Source organism: Chinchilla lanigera, unplaced genomic scaffold, assembly GCF_000276665.1.
Source record: "Chinchilla lanigera isolate Chin_1 unplaced genomic scaffold, ChiLan1.0 scaffold00014, whole genome shotgun sequence".
Taxonomy (NCBI): domain Eukaryota; kingdom Metazoa; phylum Chordata; class Mammalia; order Rodentia; family Chinchillidae; genus Chinchilla; species Chinchilla lanigera.
In genome coordinates, this window is record NW_004955415.1 from 13411517 (window position 1) to 13430101 (window position 18585).

Below are 18585 nucleotides of genomic sequence, written 5' to 3' on the forward strand. Positions count from 1 at the left end.
TGCCTCAGACTCTCAAGTGCTGGGATTACAGGCATGCACAACCACACTGGCTTAAAATGGTCTTTTTAAAACAGTAAGACACAGAAAGATTTTCACATCACGGACCGCCAAGCAGACAGACATCTGTGATAACCCCTGAGTTATTCTTTTTAAGTTCTCTGCCATATAATTTCTGACCCTGTCTTGCCACTGACAAACTGTGGAATCTCTATTTTCCTTGTCAGCCTGCGGCACAGGATTCATCAATGGATCAAAGCCAGTCAAACCTAACTTGTTAGGCAAAACCCCTCTAAACTCGTAAATCACTCAATACCCCAAAGGAATTCACTACAGTTATCATCCCCAAGTCACCTCAACAGACAGAAAAGTCTACTCAAAAGTCCTTGGCTTCCTTCTTCATCTGCCCACCTCACTGGGAAAGTATGGTGTTAATTCACTGGGGGTGGGGGGTCTGCCCAGGTCAATAGCAATGATGACAACGGTGTGATCGCTGGGAACTGGAGTGGCAGTTACACAGGTGGCGTGGACCCAAGGACCTGGAACGGCAGTGTGGAGATCCTGAAGGAGTGGAAAAAGTCAGGCTTCAGGCCAGTCCGATTTGGCCAGTGCTGGGTCTTTGCAGGGACACTCAACACAGGTACCATGGGTGTGCTGTGCCTTTGCTGGGTCAGTGGACTGCGATGGGGTGTCCCACGGTGCCACCTCCAGCACCGCCCCAGTCCTCACTCGGACCTTGACTTGCAGTGCTGCGGTGCTTCGGGATTCCCTCCCGGGTGATCACCAACTTTAACTCCGCTCACGACACGGACCGGAACCTCAGTGTGGATGTGTACTATGACCCCATGGGAAACCCGCTGGACAGGGGCAGTGACAGCGTGTGGTGAGTGCCTGGCCCTTCCCCTCCCTGCTGAGCACTGCGTCTGAACAGCTCCTTGCCCTCCCCTTTCCTTGGAGCGAGCTCATGTGTCGAGGGAAGTAACGTGCCAGGCCACGGTTTAGGATGGAAATGCTGCAAAGCTGATTTCACACCTCCAGTGACGGAGAATACTTCTCTCCTCCATAGAATCTGACGTCGATTCTATCTTGCTGCCCTCAGAAGAAGGTCTGATTCCAGTGAGAGACATAATCTCGGGCTCCGCAAAATCACGCTGAGTTTATGGGATCTATTAGACCTTTGAAAGATAAAAGTTGAAGCTGTGGATTCAACTTTCTCCAGTAAGGATCTGAATTTATTTCAGGCAGCCCATATGACATAAGGGTTTTTTTTAAGAGAGTAAGAAAAACAACATTTTCTGTTAATGTACATATACTTATTATACACTATAGTCAACACGATGAGACATTATAGTTATTGTGGATTTTAGATGAAAATAAGAAATTTTGTATGTATTTAGGTATATATTTCTAACCATAAATATCCCACATACACATGTTATCTATACACACACACTTTATAATAGAAGCCAACTAGAAATAGGTTATATAAAATTATAGACTTATATCTATAACTCCACTGTTCTATTTAAGGATATTCCATATGCCACCTTATTACCAGATGGCAATTGAAAATGATGATCTATATCTATGTGTCTCTCTGCATAAAGCACCATGCGTGTTTCAATAATCTATTGTTTTAATCCATTTTAAAGGATACGTACACATACAATTGCTCACAAGCACACACATGGCTTAATAGCCTCATAGCTGAAGCTGTCTTATTTCCAGATGTTCAACCTTGATAAGGGCTATATAAAATATTCTTCATTCTTTATTATTCTCAGAATAAGAAGATCCAACTTTTCTGAAATGTGCACAGTAACAGTGTAACAGTGGAATAAAGCAAAATGAAATATACAAAATAATGGAAAAAGCCATTAACACAAACAGCTATCTTGTGCCAACAACTGAACTAATATAAGTGTCACCTCCCCTCTGTGGGAGAGTGAGTCTCCTGTAATTCACCTCTGATGGAGACTGGGGTTTTGTTGGGGAGAGACAGCTTATTTTAGGATTTACTTTCTTGATTAGTGCATACGCCATTTTCTCTCTAATGACATCACTACTTGTGAAAGGTTTTGTTTTCCAGATTCTCATTAATAAGTGTCTTTTTTCTTCCTGACTTATTTCTTGTGCTATTGTGTCTGAAATCCCATTAAACCATTTCTGAGTGCTGCGACACTGCCATGCGTAGCCTTAGCTTCCTATACAAAAGACAATGACTGGTTAAACAAGATGCCCAGTCTTTTGCAAGAAGACTCCCTTCGGTATAACCCTGTTGTAATGATCCTACACCCTGGAACTGTAGGGAGACCAGAAAGCTTAAGACTATCCCTCAGCTGAAAGCACTCAAAATGCTTTTAGGAGACAGGGGTAGGAACACTTTATTAGAAGTTGTATAGCAACACAGCATGGTACGTGGTGTCCCGGCAGGGATTCAGACAGTACTGTGGGAACCGGGGGAAGGAATTCTCAGACAGCCTTACTGGTAACAAAGGTAGCACTTCTAAACTGAATGTGGAATTAGAACCTAGGTATCTTGGCTACTGGCTCACATGGCCATTCCAAATCAGCTTAATAACACAACCAAATATAATCACTTTTAGGACAAGTAGGGGCCCATGGAGATGTCTGTCATTTCTATGTCTCCACTGTCATTTCTATTGGCCTCGAGGAAGGGCGCCAAGGGTTCTGATTGTTCCAGAAGGTCCTGTCACCCCTTGCTCTCTCACCGGCTTTTCTAACCTCTTCTCAGAAAGCAGTGGAGCTCGTGGCCACTCCCCACCCTGCTCCCTACCAGCAGTGGGTGGAGAACCAACCCTGCATGGTATTAGGACAAGGAGTCCTGAGCCCTAGTTCCAGCCCTGCTACCAAGTAGCTGTGGGACTTGCGCAAGCCACTTCACCCTTCTGGCCCCAGGTTTCTCCATCAGTGAAACGTAAGGGAGTTATCCCAGCACTGATGATCATTTAGGTCTCTTAGCAACCTGACTACTTTTATCCTCTGCATCTCCAACCCACCTAGCTACCCATCCCAAGGGAGCCATACATACTTCCCTTTGTAAATTAAATCCACCCGGGGTAGAGCTGAACAAAGAGTCATTTTCCACCTGGGGTGGATTACTGACCTATTATTATATAGACAACCTGTATTTGGACAGCCAACCTTTAGTCTTACTCTTTGTATCTTATAAATATCGGGAGCATTAGAACCTTGTCTAGTAATAGAATGAGCATCAGTGAGGTTGATCATCTGAAAAAGCTTAGTAGTAATACAGCGGCAACTGGTAATTTACTGAGCCACTGTTGTGTGCCAGGTACTGATCCAGTGCTTACTTACATTTGTTCTTCACACTTAAGTTTGGCCATGTTATTAGCATCCCTGTCTTATGGTTGAGGGAACTGAGGCATAGAGATTGAATAAATTTACCCAATGACGCATAACTAGGGGTGCTAGAGAGGAGATACGAACTCAGGTAGATTTGTAAACTATAAAACATCAGAAGGGTGCCACAAAATGTTACTATTCCTGGCTGATCTCTCCAACCTGGAGATTTTCCAAAATTCCTTGAAATTTTCAGTGGCTCTGATTGAGTTGGATACTGTCGCTCCCATTGGAGTGGAGAAACTGGTACTTCTCTACTTCTTTGTAAGATTAAACATGTCTCCAGGGCTCTGTGAAGAAAAATGATTTGCCTAAAGTCATCTTGTGAAGTAGTGAGGGGTGGGATTCAAATAGGGCTCTATGAAGCCAAAGGGCATTAGGATTGAAAGGGACCTCTAGAGCCTGTCTGGAGATTCTACCAGGGGAGCGCAGCTACTCTCATACCCTTGACTGAGGAAGGGTCCTCCTATATGGATGTGGGGGTCATCCTCTCTGACCGAGAGTGCACCTTTGGGAAGGACACTCACGGAGCATTGAGGGAGGAGAGGACATCCACCTAGCCAGCCAGATCAGCTGAATCAATCCTGGTGATCAATGGAGTAACAGATGTAGCAGTCTGTTGTTTTTTTGTCTTTTTTTTTTTTTTGAGACAGTGTTTCATTATGCAATGCAGACTGCCTTGAAATCACTTTATAGTGATTCAGTGATTACTATAGTGATTATAGTGATTTTCAGTGATCCTCCTGCCTCAGCCTCCTGAGTGCTGGGATTAGAGACCTGCACCACCACACCTGGCTGAAAGAGACCTTAGAGAGGAAACTGCTCATGTTATAGATGAAAAAACAAAGGCCCAAAGAAAAGTGCAGTAAGCCCTTACAGTCTATGAGCTCCACATCCACAGATGCAACCAAATGCCGATCAAAATGTAGTTAGGTCTGCAGGACACTGAGTATGTACTGAGATATACAAACTTCTTTTCTCTTGCCATTATTTCCTAAATAACACAGTTACTTCATAACAGGTATTATAAGTAATCTAGAGATGATTTAAAGTATAGGGGATGTTTGCAGATTGTATGCAAATGCTCTCCCCATTTACACAAGGGACTTACACATCCATGAATTTTGGTGTTGTAGGATGTCATGGAACCAGTCTTCCACAGATGCTAAGGGACAACTTTTACTTGTCTAACAGTAAGCAGTTTGAGACATTTAGGCATTCTACATAAATGCATGATATTATATTAAACGTGTTCCTACCAGCCTGAACCACTGATGGGACAAACAAATCTAGTCACTTTTGTCTGTCTTTTTACTAGTAAAAAGTATATAAATGGACCAAATCTAGTTAGTTGCTTAAATTTGAATAATTACTGTCCAAATATAAATATTAATACTACTCATATCAATTAAAAATTATTATAATAATCAAGTTTATTTCATTAAATTTAAAAGAAATGTAATTATGTTCATGGATAGTTTATCAAGAATTAAATCTCTAAAGTTTAACATGGGAATATCACAATACCCCATTGTAGTGTGTATAATATACACTTATAACTACTGCACCAGGCTGGGGATATAGCTCAGTGGTACAAGTGCCTGCCTGGCAAAGTGCAAAGTCATGAGTTCAATTCCCAGTACCCATGTAAAAATAAATAAATAATTAATTAATTAATTAAAAAAATAACTACTGTACCACACAAATTATTTGTATTACTATTTTGTATACCATTTTAGTGTTTTTCTTAAGGAACTGTAGTATGATGACATCTGGTTTGGTAAATCAATACCTTTCTTTGCATTACTGTAATCAAAAACCCCTTGAGAAGTGGTCCAAGGCCCAATGGGACAGTCATGCATGCACCACCAGTGGCTCAAGCTTGCAGGAACCATCAAATTCAAATCAGAGCCGCCCAACAGCAAGACATACAAATTACAGCCCCTATGGCCCCATCATTTATTTCCTCCACCTCTTCCTCCTCCTCCTCCTCCTCCTGTTCCTCCTCTTCCTCTTCTTCCTTCTTCTTCTTCTTCTTCATTTTTTAATTTTTTTTGAGACAAGGTCTCACTATGTAGTTCAAGGCTGGCCTAGAAGGCTCCTGCCTCAGCCTCCTGAGGGCTGGGATTACAGGTGTGTGCCATCATGCTCAGCACATGTGAAATTTCTTTTTTTTTTTTTTTTAATCTTTTTGAGACAGGGTTTCATTACACAGTTCAGGTTGGCCTTGAACTCACTTTGTAGCACAAGCTAGTCTTGAACTCCCAGTGATCCTCCTGCCTCAGCCTCCTGAGTGCTGGGATTACAGGTGTGCACCTCTATGCCCAGTTTTGTGAAATTTTTTAAACTCTTTTCCTCGCTTTGATTTCCCACCTCTAAATCAAGGGCTAGATCAGGAATCCTCTGTGGTCCTTCCAGATGTCTCTTTTAACACCCTCCAGAGCACCCAGTAAGGTACATTTTTTTCTAAGTCACTTTGCTCACGCCAATGTTTTGGCTTAAGAGGCAAATCTCCAGAGTCTTCCCTTTCTCAGAGGCAGTAGGACCCTTTTCAGGAGTCCTGCTTTGCTTCTTTGATGCGATTCCCTGCTGGGCCACCATGAAGGAGGTCTCCAGAGCCTGCGTAGTCATTGAGGCAGCAACCAAATGATTTTGACATTTGGCCAAAAATATCTTGCTATTTGTGGCTTGTTTTCTTAACTCAGTTGACTCTAGCTCCCCATTTCTACAGACACAAACCTGACTGTACTTGTGGACTCTGCAGAGCTCTGAGGAAGGAGGCAGGAGAAGATTGCTGAGCCCTGCCAGGAGGTGGAGCTGGGCAGCTCCTCCAAAGAAGGGCTGTGCGCACTACGCCTGGGCCGAGAGCCTGGCTCCTGGCGCAGCCTCTCCTCACACAGCTCTGTCTCTGAACATCTGCACCCCCAACTCTTGGCCACCCAGACCTGCAGGGGCTTATGTCCTTCTAAGCTTGTGTTAGAATTAGCATGGCTGGAGGAGATGGTCTTAATGAACACTTCAGTGACAGGCTGTGTACTTTCCCTGAGCTCCTGTCCAGCAGTGCCTGGAGGCAGGAACAGAGCCTAAGGCTGATGGAGGAGAGAGCTGCATGTGAGAAACCCGAACCAGACTTCCCATGACAGTGCCAAGTGCTCCTGAAAGCGCGCGCATCCCCAGCATGCGTGACTAGAGCAGCAGTCTTCTATGTAAGGGAGGAACCGGGATATATTTGTTATCTGTTCTGTCTGAAATTCCCACCTTGCAAATAAGTATTAAAATACACTCTACTCAGCACGTTTTTTTAACCTACCTGCCCTACCCCTAGGCTTCTGTCAGAAATAAAGTGATTGTGAGACTTTCCACCTCCCTCTCCCGCTCCAGTCCCTCTGACCCGCCCGAGGTCACCTGCTCAAATTTCCCTTGCCTTCCCCTTGGTGAATTCTAACAGTCATAAAGGCCCGTGTAAAAGGACACTTTCTGGGTCTTCCTGGAGATCATTTTCGTGATGATTTTTTTCACAACTATAGGAAGTTTCAAGATAGAAGTAAAAATCATAATGATATTACTGTTCACAAATTTTTAACATTTGTATTAATTATACAGTATAATTGGAATTATACATTTTTTAAGGTTTGAGTGCAAGACAGAACTTATAATAAATACACCCTACTCTTCCCCGTACCTGGAAACCAACCATTTCACAGATGTACTCGTGTGTTCCTAGCTAAATATTATATTATAAGCATTTCCATGTCATTGATCTTCAAAAATAGGATTATTTTAAATACAACATAAGCCATTATATGTTTGAACTATGATTTCTTTCCCTACTATTTCTCATATTTATTTCCCTTTTCTCTTCCTTCTCCTCAAATTCAAATTCATTTCAACATTATGTGACTTCTCTGTTCCACAGTTTACAAAATCAGCAAATGGAGATAATAATTATTTTCAATTTATGGGTATTATAAGGATTAAAGGAGCTTACATAGGGGCTAAGGGACTAGCAATGGTAGAACACGTACTTAGCAGGAATGAGGCCCTGGTTTCTATCCCAGGATGAAAATAACAATATTCAACTACAATTTATACAGGGACAAACCCTGCAGTACTTATAGAGTAAGACTAAGGCAGTTAGACATTTAATTTTCCATAACATTATGTTAGCTATTATCATTTAGATAACATAAAAAATTTTAAATATTCATTTATGTTTTAATTATAGAACTTGATCAGTAACTCTCGTTATAAAAAAGGAAAACAATAGAAATTTAAGAACATAAAACTTATTTCATATGCACCATATACATAATATATAAACCAAACTGTTAATCATGGATAAGACAATAGAATTACTAGAGATGAATTTCTCCAATTTTTATATATAATTTTTTTTCCGTTTTTGTTGTCTTTTTTTTTTTTCTTGGTACCAGGAATCAAACTCAAGACCTTGCACTTGCCAGGCAGGTGCTTGTGCTTCTGAGCTACATCCCCAGCCCCAATATATATAATTTTTTAACTCACAAAGATTCACCATATGTAGATATATGTATGTTCATGTGTGTTTATAGACATACTATTTTGGAATTTGATTTTCTGCATGATGTATTTTAGATGAGTCTCCCTGCGAATACTAGCTTGATTTTTGCTTTGTTCTTTTTGGTGGCTGAATATTCTACTGCATGACTACGCCATGATTTGTCTGATCATTCCTGTTACTGATGAAGTTTTCTTTCAACATTTTTGCTATGTCAGACAATGCTACAGTGAGCATAGTTACCTGTGCCTCTGTGTGTACTCATGAGAGCCTTTCTATAGAAATTCCTAGAGTGGAAATACTAGCTGGGTGAGGATGCAGATCTTTAAAGGATTTTACTGTACACTGTACTCATTGCCAGGTGCCTACACAAAGGTCAGGCCAATTTAAACTCCCACCCGTGGTGTGTGACAGCACGTGTTTTCCCACCTGGAAGGAGGACAACAATGCATATCACCCAGCACTTTAATCTCTGTCAGTCTAAGAGATATGATCTGTGTGCAGTTGTAATGGTATCTCTTTGTCATCTTGATTTTCTTTGACTATGAGTGAGGTTAAAACCATTTTCTTATGTTCAGTGATCATTTATGTTTCTTATGAAATCACCTCCTGCTCACTGCCTTTTATTGTGATGTTTTTCTTTTTCTTTTTCTTTCTTTTTTGAAAATTGATTTGTAAGCACTTTACCATATTAATATAATAAACCTGTCTAGCGTGTATGTTGCCCCTATTTTTCACTGCATTGATTTTTTTTCCAGTCTTTTATCTTGCTCCTTTTTAGACTGGGTGATTTCCACTAATCTATCTTCAAGGTTATGCATTCTTTCCTCTGTCATCTCTCCTGATATGTCCACCCACTGAATTATTTAACTTCAGGTGGTTTTTTAGTTTTAATGTTATTTTTGTTATTTTAAAATTTTTTTATTAGTACATATTTGCAGTACATAATGATTACATTCATTGTGGAGAGCTGGTATGTGTTTGTTTCCAACCTCTTCTCCTCCTCTCCCTGCCCCGTCTCCCCTCTCCCCTTTTCTTGATCCCTTTTCCTTTTACAAAAGAGCTATTTCCCTATTTCCCTTTATCTATCTTTTATTTTGCTCTTTAATTTATTTATACTTTGGGTTTCTCACATAAGAGAAGGTATGCAGTATGTAAGCTTTTTTTTTTTAAGATAGGGTCTCATTATGCAGTTCAGGCTGGCTTTAAGCTCACTTTGTAGCCCAGGCTGGTCTTGAACTTGCAAGAATCCTCCTGCCTCAGCTTCCCCGGTGCTGGGATGACAGGTGGGCACTACCACACCAGGCAATATTTAAACTTTTAAGCCAGGCATGGGACATACCTGTAATTCCAGCACTCAAGAGGCGGAGAGGAGGATTGCTGTGAGTTCAAGGCCAGCCTGAGTTATAAAGTGAATTCAAGGTCAGGCTGGATTACATAGTGAAATCCTGTCTCAAAAAGTCAAAAAAAATTAAGCTTTGTTGTCTGATTTATTCCACTTTACATTACGGTTTTAAGGTGCATCCACTGCCAATTAAAAATTTTTATCTAGTTCTTTTTAAGTATTTTTTATTCCTTTGCCAAGAATTTGTCTCTTCATTCATTTTGAACGTAATTCCCTTTACTTCACTGAGTATAGTTACAGTTGCTGCTTTAAAGTTCTTGTCCAATAATTCCAACATCTGAATTGTTTTAAGGTTCATCTCTGTTGATTATCCTTCCCCTTGAGGACATGTCACATTTTTCTAGTTCTTTGTGTATGGAGTGATTGTACCTCGGGGAAGGGATAAGTCCTCGTCCTGTTGTTTTGTTTTAGCAGTTGGCCTCGGGTAGACTCACACTACAAACCACAGTAGCTTCAATCTCAGCTCAGCTCTTTCATCTCCAGCTGGCCTCCTTGTAGTTCCTTGTTACATGCATGGCTCAGGCATCACCCAGAGGTTTGGGCAGAGTGTATAGACATATTTGGGGCTCCTCTTCCCCAACTCTCTTTCCAGAACATCCCCCTCACTCTTCAGTAATCCTAGTGGACCCAGGATCTATTTCCTGGCCTCAGGTCAGAAAGACACAGCTGCCCTCTGACTGCACCCTATGCTTGGGGCAAAGCCAAAAAGAGCAGCTCACTCCCTGCTGGGTGCTTCCTCCAGTTCTGACTCATGTCTAAAGTCTTGCTGCTTTATTCACTCTCAGCTAGCTGTCTTCTCTATTTTTCTTTCAGAGTTTATTGCTACATGTGAAAGGGTCGATTATACATCCATTCGTCCCCAACCGAGAGGCTGTGTGCCTCTTAGCCTGCTGCAACCCCATCCATTCTTAGCCCCCACCAAGTGCAGACTTGTCCGCTGGGGAGACACATAGCCCAAAGTAAGAGCTGGGTGGCTGATGCTGACCTAGAATTGTTTTGCCTCTCAGAAAGAGAGTAGACTGTGGGCAAAGCCTTGGCTTTGGAGTTAGGCGTACCTGGGTCCAAAGTTTGACTCTGCTGTTATAAGATGCTTACTGTCTCTGAGCCTGTTTTCCCTTTAATGAAGTGGACCCAAACATAGTCACCATTCACAGTCTTGTGAGGATTTCCATGAGACAGTGCTCTCCAGCACATAGCACAATAGCTGGCTCAGGGTCACCTCACCCCACAGGACCAAAGCGCTGTATGGTCCGGTCAGCCACTCCCTTGTTGTGTGGCCTTGGACCAGCTCCGCTGTCTCTGGCTCTATCTGCAGGAATTTCCACGTCTGGAACGAAGGCTGGTTTGTGCGGACTGACCTGGGCCGCTCATACAACGGATGGCAAGTGTTGGATGCCACCCCCCAGGAGAGGAGCCAAGGTAAGCCTCCGCAGGGCTTGCCTCTAGTTTGGCTCCAAGTCATGAGCCTCTGTGTTCTTTACAGTAGGACAGCAGCACAAGGCGCTATCCCAGACCCTCCCCATCGCTGCAATATACTGCGGGGTTAAAACCAAAAATGTATTAAAAATAGATTTCCCTTTGGTTTGGTTTGGCTCCAGCTGCTACTCACATGGGGCCTTCCTTGCACCCACTGACTGCTGCTGTGCCACAGAGGTCCAGCTCGTGCCAGGCGGTGGAAAGAAGCCTTTCCCTAGCACCTCCCAGCACTGCCTCCAGCAGCTGCCCTTGTGGGCAGTTTCTACCTGGTGACCCCCCTTGGCCCTCAGGCTTTTGTCCACAGTGGCCGCTCTGCACAGGCCTGTAATTGTGATCCACAGTGGCTCCTCCCTTCCTGAGTGTCCTCTGCCAAGCCAAGCTCTCCTCCGGTAGGCCGCCTTGCCTCTGTCCCCCTCCTCTTCTAGTAGGATGGGGTCTCTGGCTCTCAGCGAGCCGTTCCTCTCCCCCGCTGTCCCTAGAGCATGTCTGGTCTGTCACCTTCACTTTGCGTTGTTTCTTTCAAACACACTCACACTCACTCACACACACTCGCACACACAGATTTATGAATATGTACACATAGTTTTAAAAGTTCACTCAATTCTAAAAGGACCTAACAATGAAACTTAAGTCTCACCTCATCCCATAGCCCCCAGCCCCTCTACCAAAAGCAAAGTGCAGTATTCGATTTAGGATTGGAGGCCACCTTCAGATGCTTTCTAACCCACTGTTTTAAACTTTCCATTGCAACCCATTAGGTGATTATAAATCAAGTTCACAGGTTGTGACTGTTGTTGTAAGAAGTCAAAATGAAATAGAATGGAAAGGAAAACAATAAATTATTAGAGTGCATTAGACCAAATGAAACTAAGTATCATCTTGTGAAACTTTTGTTTCAGTGTTACATTTGTGCCAGGACAGCAAATATATTTATTTCTAGGGATCATGACCCCCCAAAAAGTCACTGTTTAAACATGTAAAAAATTGTGTGTGTTGAAGCCAGGCGTGATGGCACACACCTGTAATCCCAGCACTCGGGAGGCTGAGGCAGGAGGATTGTTGCAAGTTTGAGACCAGCCTGGGCTACAAAGTGAGCTCAAACCCAGCCTGAACTGCATAGCAAAACCCTGTCTCAAAATGACAAAAAAAAAAAAAGTGTGTGTTTAAACAAAGACAGTTTATTTGTTTTGTAAACAAATAGAATAATATTTTTCTTTCTATTCTGCTACACCTTATTTTTCTTTCAGCTGGACATTTCCTGTGTGAAACTCTATCTATCTATCTATCTATCTATTGATCTAAACTACCTATGCTGAGTGCTGGAAGAGGGAGGTAAAGGTCAGGCCTCGGGTCGAAGAGGAGCAAGAGGTCCTGTGAGCTGGGTATTCAGAGAGGTCTTCCAGGAAGAGGAGGCCAAGGACCTTCTAGGGTAGAATGATTTGCACAGGTAGAAAAAGGGAAGCCATTCTGAATACAGACAGCAAGCCTTTGCTCTTTAAGAAGCAGATTCGTGGGTCAGCTCAGATTAGGCAGCCCTGAGAAGCAAAATGGAGCCAGTTTTAGGTGGAAATTGAGCTGGACATGGGTGCCATGCAGAAAGATGGCATGGGAAAGTGTCTGCTGAATGCCAGATGAGACAGCCTGGCCAGGATGGAGGCAGGGGCTGAGGCTTGGTGGACAGCCCTCAGAGAAGTAGGCCATGAACAGGCTTTTTCTCGTGGGCCTAGCCCTGGCATACACGCATCCCACCTCTGCATCTGCCCGCAGGAGTATTCCAGTGTGGCCCAGCTTCAGTCATCGCAGTCCGAGAGGGGGATGTGGACCTGAATTATGACATGCCCTTCATCTACTCGGAGGTCAATGCTGATCGCATCACCTGGATCTATTCGGCCTCCGACGATAGCAAAAAGCAGAACTTTGTAGACACTCGGTCGGTTGGCAGGTACATGAGCACGAAGGCCGTGGGCAGCCGCTCACGCATGGATGTCACAGACAAGTACAAGTACCCAGAAGGTAAGAGGGGTGCTGACCGGCAGAGCCCCATGAAGCTTAGTGGTGGGTGGGTGGATTTGAGGGTGGGAAGAAGAAAAGGCTTCATCTCCACCCTCTCAGACCCCTAAGTTCTGAGCTAGTTCTGCCCAAATGGGAGGATGGCTCCCTGGCATCAAACACCCAACCGCTCTGTTTTCAGTGGGTACAGAAAGGTCAAGGCACAAACTCCTCAGCAAACATTTACTTTAGGCTGAGATACATGAACACAGTGTATCAAAGAGATTTAAATTTTTATGACAAATTTGTTCAAAAAAATGCACAAAACTCTAAAAAAAAAAGAAGAAGAAGAAGAAGAAGAAGAAGAAGAAGAAGAAGAAGAAGAAGAAGAAGAAGAAGAAGAAGAAGAAGAAGAAAGAGCAAGGGCAGCTGCCATACCAGCGGCAACTTGCAGCAGGGGACAGAGAGCCGCAAGCCCAGCTCGCCTCAGTCACAAAAAGGGGTAACAGCAGCATGATTGGACATCATAGAGAGAGATGTGGCCCCCATGGGAAGTTCCAAAGGTGTTGGGAGATATTTCTCAATCAGTCTGTTTTCTTAGCCTACACGAAACAGAGGCAGAAAATGCCATTTGAACAAGGAAAAGGACAAAGAGACCCAGAAATGAGGGCTTGTGCCACATTCTGGGCCTCCCAAGAAGCCAGGTGAGTTGTGATTACATAGGAAGGCAAATTCCCAAGTCTCACCAGCACTGGTCAAGCAGGCTCACCTTGGAAGGCCAGGAGCTAAGCTGCCTTTACTCTAATTACATCATTTATTGCTCAGAAGTTGTTTTGGGATCCAGCCACACAGTGGTCCTCAATGGTGACAAAAGTCCTTCATTTGAAGGTGAAATTCAATTTTAGAAATAGCCCAAAATAATTCAGCACTCGCTCTAGCAGGATGTGGTCACTCCTTAATGGGGTCAATAGTTCACTGTTTCCAAAATGCTTGGAAATCATTGATTTATTTTCTCCTCACAGTCAATTCCACAAAGTCAAGAAAAATACTCCTGAACATGTGCCCACATTACCCCCTAGAATAAGCTCCAAATCTTTGAGCAACTTCTGGCTGTTGGTGTTGGCCAGAGCTTTCAAAAGAAGAAAGCTAAGTGTAACAGTTGGGGTTCTGACTCCAAGGCCAAGGGGCCGGTCCCACTGGGTCTGGTATTTATGGACCTTTTGAGGCAGAATCCTTGGGTAATGAGATCAGCGGCCTCAGTTTAAGCCCCTTCTGTCTCCGGGGGCTGATTCCAGGGTTGAAGTCACATGGACCTTGTCTTAATCAATAAACAAATGTTGAGCCTGTCAACCTAAAAAAGTAATCAAAATGAGAGTCTCCAAAAAATAACTGTATTTATTTGGAAGCAGCAGAACACTGCAATGGAAATGAACATGCACTAGTAAACTACAGGCATTTGCAGAGCTGGAAGCAGAGATTGACGCAGTTCTAAAGGCAAAAATGAAGATTACACCAGCTATTTTGAGACAGTAATCTTTGGCCACAGTGATTAATAGCCAGGGTAACATCAGTCCAAGGTTGAACAACCAGTTGCCGGGCAGATGTCCTTGTAGAAGTACTTTTTGTGTAAGGTTGTGGTAGCCTCTGTGCAAGTTTGTGGTTCTGGCAGAGTCTTTGGAATACCTATCATTGAGCAATCATACATAAGAACCCATTGTTCTAACCTCCCGGCTTTATTTACTTATCTATTTTTATTAAGGTTGACACAAGTGACTCCATTTAGCTCTCGTAACTTTCACAAACTTCACCCAAGTGCCTGCTCCAGGCTGGGCCTGGGGATGCAGCAGAGAACACTGCAGATGTGGCCTTAGGGGAGGCAGATGTAGGACAAGTATGTCCAGCTAAAAGCATAAGGTGCAGGGAACAAATAACCCAGCACAGAAGGGGAACACCAGCGCTACCACTTAGAACTGTGCGACCCCAAGCAGGTTTCTTATAATCTCTGATCCCTCATTTCCTTGCCTGTGAAACCTGACTAGCAATGCCTGTCTTCAGTTGGATTTCAATGCGCAAATGCACACAAAGTGCCAAGTGCAAGGTCTGGCATATAGCAAGGACTTAATGAATAGCAGAGTGGTCTGTATCCATTTGAACACCTGCAGCATGCCTGGACTAATGCCCTATATTGCAGGCCCCATGTACTTGGATATATGAGCCTGTGAGTTTCCCTGTCACTCTCACACATTGATTCTGCTTCTAGGGAGCGCTGGCCATCCTAGCCACACCTCCTGAGTGATGCAGAGGGGAGAGGGTATGGGGTGGTCCCCTGGTAATGCCTCAACCCCTGCATGATGGCTGGAGAAGTCACCCTGCCGATGGTGCCCAGCCCTTCTTACTTAATTATACCAGCTTGTCTCAGAAGGCCCCAGGGAGGAAAAGCTCATAAAATGGGTTGCTCAGCCTTTATGCAATAGCAACATCGTGGTTGAAAACAGCAGCAGGAAGTTTAGTCTTGAGTAAGCACCGCAGATGACCTATATAGGCATCAAGGCTCTGAGCCTCATTGTGCAAACACACTGCACCGAGGTCCTGAGCACTGGAGTCTCAGATCCCTGCTCAACCTGCAGCCCTGGGTGTGGACTTACACCTCAGCCAGAGAATGGAAGAGCACCTGGAGGAACCCAGCCTACCAGGAGCTCTCAGCTTGGGTAACCTGGCTGCCTCCTTGTAGTAGGGAGTGGGGAGGAACCCTACACTAGGCTCCAGGGACCTAGGGACTGGCCCCTCCCCTCCTTGCATTTAATCCTGCACCAGTAGCTTCTTCTCGAGCCTGATGGACTTGGCCCCTGAAGTCTCAGCCGGGCACCCAATGTATGGGGAAGGGCTTACTGAACTGTAAAGGCTTATCATAAGTTGTCTGATGCCTTGGAAAATTCACAAGTTGGCTGGGGAAGCCAAGGGACCATCCATAAGGCCTCAGATGTAAATATGGTTCTTCCTCCAGGTTCTTGGGCATTTGGCCCAAGCACCTCCTTTGTCACTCAGGTCTGTCTTCAGGTCAAGACCAAGAGCCTTGTGTGACTGCTTTGTCAGCCTGGAACCAAGCTTGCGGTCAGTTACTCAGCAGTCAGCACCGTGCAGGCTTTTCGGGAACCACTGCCAGAGCTTTTCGTGGGCTCCCCACACCTCACCTTTGCAGCACCTGCAACCCGAGTCCAAGTCCAAAAACTCAGGCTTTAATTCAGTCCTTGTATTTTTGAAACCTAAACTCTCTTGACAATTCAAACTAATCATAACATGGAGCTATCCCTGCCGTGGGAGGCCTTGGTCCCTGGCTAAGTCTCATAATGCCTCTAGACAAAGGCAGGGGAAAGGCAGGGAAGTGTTTTGAATTTATTTTTTAACAAAGTCAGTTTTAAATCAAACCTTGCTTTTGCTTATGAATTCACCTAAAATTTTTATCAGCTCAGTTTTTGTTATTTGTTTTCAAATGATCTTGGTGTTCCTTATGTCTCACAAAGACCCGTCATCAAAGATTAAAAATAAAAAACAATGACTCAGTCCCTTGCCTAGAGCAGTCTTGGTGACCGTAAGGCCAACGTTAGCCCCAGGTCACCCTTCCAGGCAGGGCACTGTCCTTTACCCAAATTACTGCCATATGCCTGAGATGCTTTTTTTCTCTTCCCAACATAAAGGTTCCAGCGAGGAAAGACGAGTGCAACAAAAGGCCTTGAGCAAACTTAAACCAAATGCGTCATTTAGCCCAACCTCTGCGCAGAATTTTGCAGGAGAGGAGCAGACACCTAGCGTCTCTGGAAGGTTCAAGGTGAACGGCATATTGGCAGTGGGCCAAGAAGTCAACCTAAACCTGCTGCTCAAAAACCTAACAGGTGACAGGAAGACACTGACAGTGAACATGACAGCATGGACCATTGTCTACAACGGCACACTTGTACACGAGGTGTGGAAGGACTCTGCCACAATATCCCTGGACCCTGAAGAAGGTACTACAGTTGCTGGGTCCATGTGTATGAGGTGGTTCACAGCGTGTTGGGACTGGAGGGCTCCTGGCAGACTCCAGGCCACCCGATGATGAGGGTCAGAGTAGTGACAGCCTCAACAGTTAAGCGTTGGGTTTTATATTCCAGAAGATGTTGTCTCTATGGATAGCAAAAGTCATGGTGGCTCCAACCAAAATCCCCCTAGGCAAGAAAGGAGGGAGGCTTTGGCATGGCAAGGTATTCCTTACAGCTATACACCGCCCAGCAGCTCTCATAAACTATCTCAGTTGGCCTGCTAAAAAAGGCTGGATTTCAGGATCCACGGTACAGAAGCAGAAATGAGGCTTAGAGAGATTTGTAACTTGCTTCAGAGATTAACTGTCATAACTGGTGATCCGGAATGCCCAGGTCTTTGTTTCCTGATCCTAAATCCAGCGCCACCCCATGTCTGTTGTTTGTATTGCCACCCCACTCGCACCTCCCTCACCCCCACCCCCATAGACCACTTCGGGTTCGGCCCTGGGTGGGCCGTGACTCCTGGCCCAGGGTCTCCCCACAGCTGCCAGGATGTGAGTGGGATTTCTTAACTCTTGACAGCAGAGGTGGATTTTCTTGAAGGTCTGAGCCCTTGGGAGGAACAGCAAATCCTTGCCCCAGGGTAGCAAAGAAGGGAAGGGAAGGAGGTGGAACAGAGGAAGATGGATGCCGTGGGATTAGAATGCAGGTGTGCCCACACTGCAAAATCCTTCAAGCTGTTACGAAAAGTTTGGACTTAGAAGCAGATTAACAAGGGTGGGGCAACTGTTTGCTTAACATGAAGGAACAAATTGAAACCGATTAATTACACAGCCCATCTTGAAAGAATTCTGTCTGCCGGAGAAATTGAGATGTGTTGCACCTGTCGGAAGGCAGCATTCCCCTAGCAGTCTGCCTTCTGGCAGAATTTTGGCAGAAGTCTCAGTATAAGAAGCAACTGCCTGCTTACTATTTACTTATGAAGCTCAAAGAAAGAGCTGTCTTCCCCCCACCCCAGTGCTGGGGATCAAACCCAGGGCCTTGCACATGCCCCGCAAATGCTCTACACTGAGTATGGCCCCTGTTCCTCCCCACCCAAGCAAGCGCTCATTTCTGCAGGTCAGAACCAATCCATGTGAAGGAAACAGCAGAGCGAAATGGAAAGCAGGGGAGGAGCAGGTGAAGTGGTCCTGGGTCCTGACACGATCACATACTGTGCTTCTTATATTGACCCTGGAGGTTTCTCCTTCCCCTTTTGAGAGTCAGGGCTGAGCTGAGAGGGTCCAACCACCAGGAGGGCAGGGCAGGCTGGAGCAAGAGTCTGTCTTTTCCATGACAAGTGCCTCCAGCAGAGGCAGCTTCCTCCTCCCAGTCCACTCAGCACAACCAGGACCGGGCCCTGTGGCCTTCGCATCAGAAGATGAGAGGCCACAAAACCTGGAGAGGAGCTAGGCATGGGGAGAGAAACTGAGGGAGGCAGTGCCGTGTGGGTTGTCCACACAGTTCTTTAAGGGACAGGTGGGCAGGGCGCACTTCATCCCTAAGGCAATGAGGAGCTGTGAAAAGATTTTGTCATGACTCGGAGTAGGGAAGACATAATTTAGAGAAATGCGTTGTATGAAGCTTTATCCACTGGTGTGTGGATGAGTCGGAAACAGCAGAGCCCTGAGGTGGGAAGGTACTTGGAGGCACTGTCGCAATAGCACATTCAATGGCTGGGAAGATTCCAGACTTTTATTTAGCCAGTACCCTGGCTTCCCTTCCTAGTCATTACCATGCCG

At 44.7% G+C, this 18585-nt stretch overlaps 1 protein-coding gene across 1 annotated transcript in view; it reads left to right on the forward strand.

Moving 5' to 3' along the window:
* Tgm3 (transglutaminase 3) overlaps window positions 1-18585 on the forward strand; it is a 43486-nt gene that overhangs the window by 19660 nt on the left and 5241 nt on the right. The window contains exons 6-10 of the mRNA XM_005380750.1: window positions 460-637; window positions 745-880; window positions 10639-10742; window positions 12567-12812; window positions 16484-16792. Of these exons, the coding sequence (XP_005380807.1) occupies window positions 460-637; window positions 745-880; window positions 10639-10742; window positions 12567-12812; window positions 16484-16792 (973 nt within the window). The remainder of the gene's footprint in view (window positions 1-459; window positions 638-744; window positions 881-10638; window positions 10743-12566; window positions 12813-16483; window positions 16793-18585) is intronic.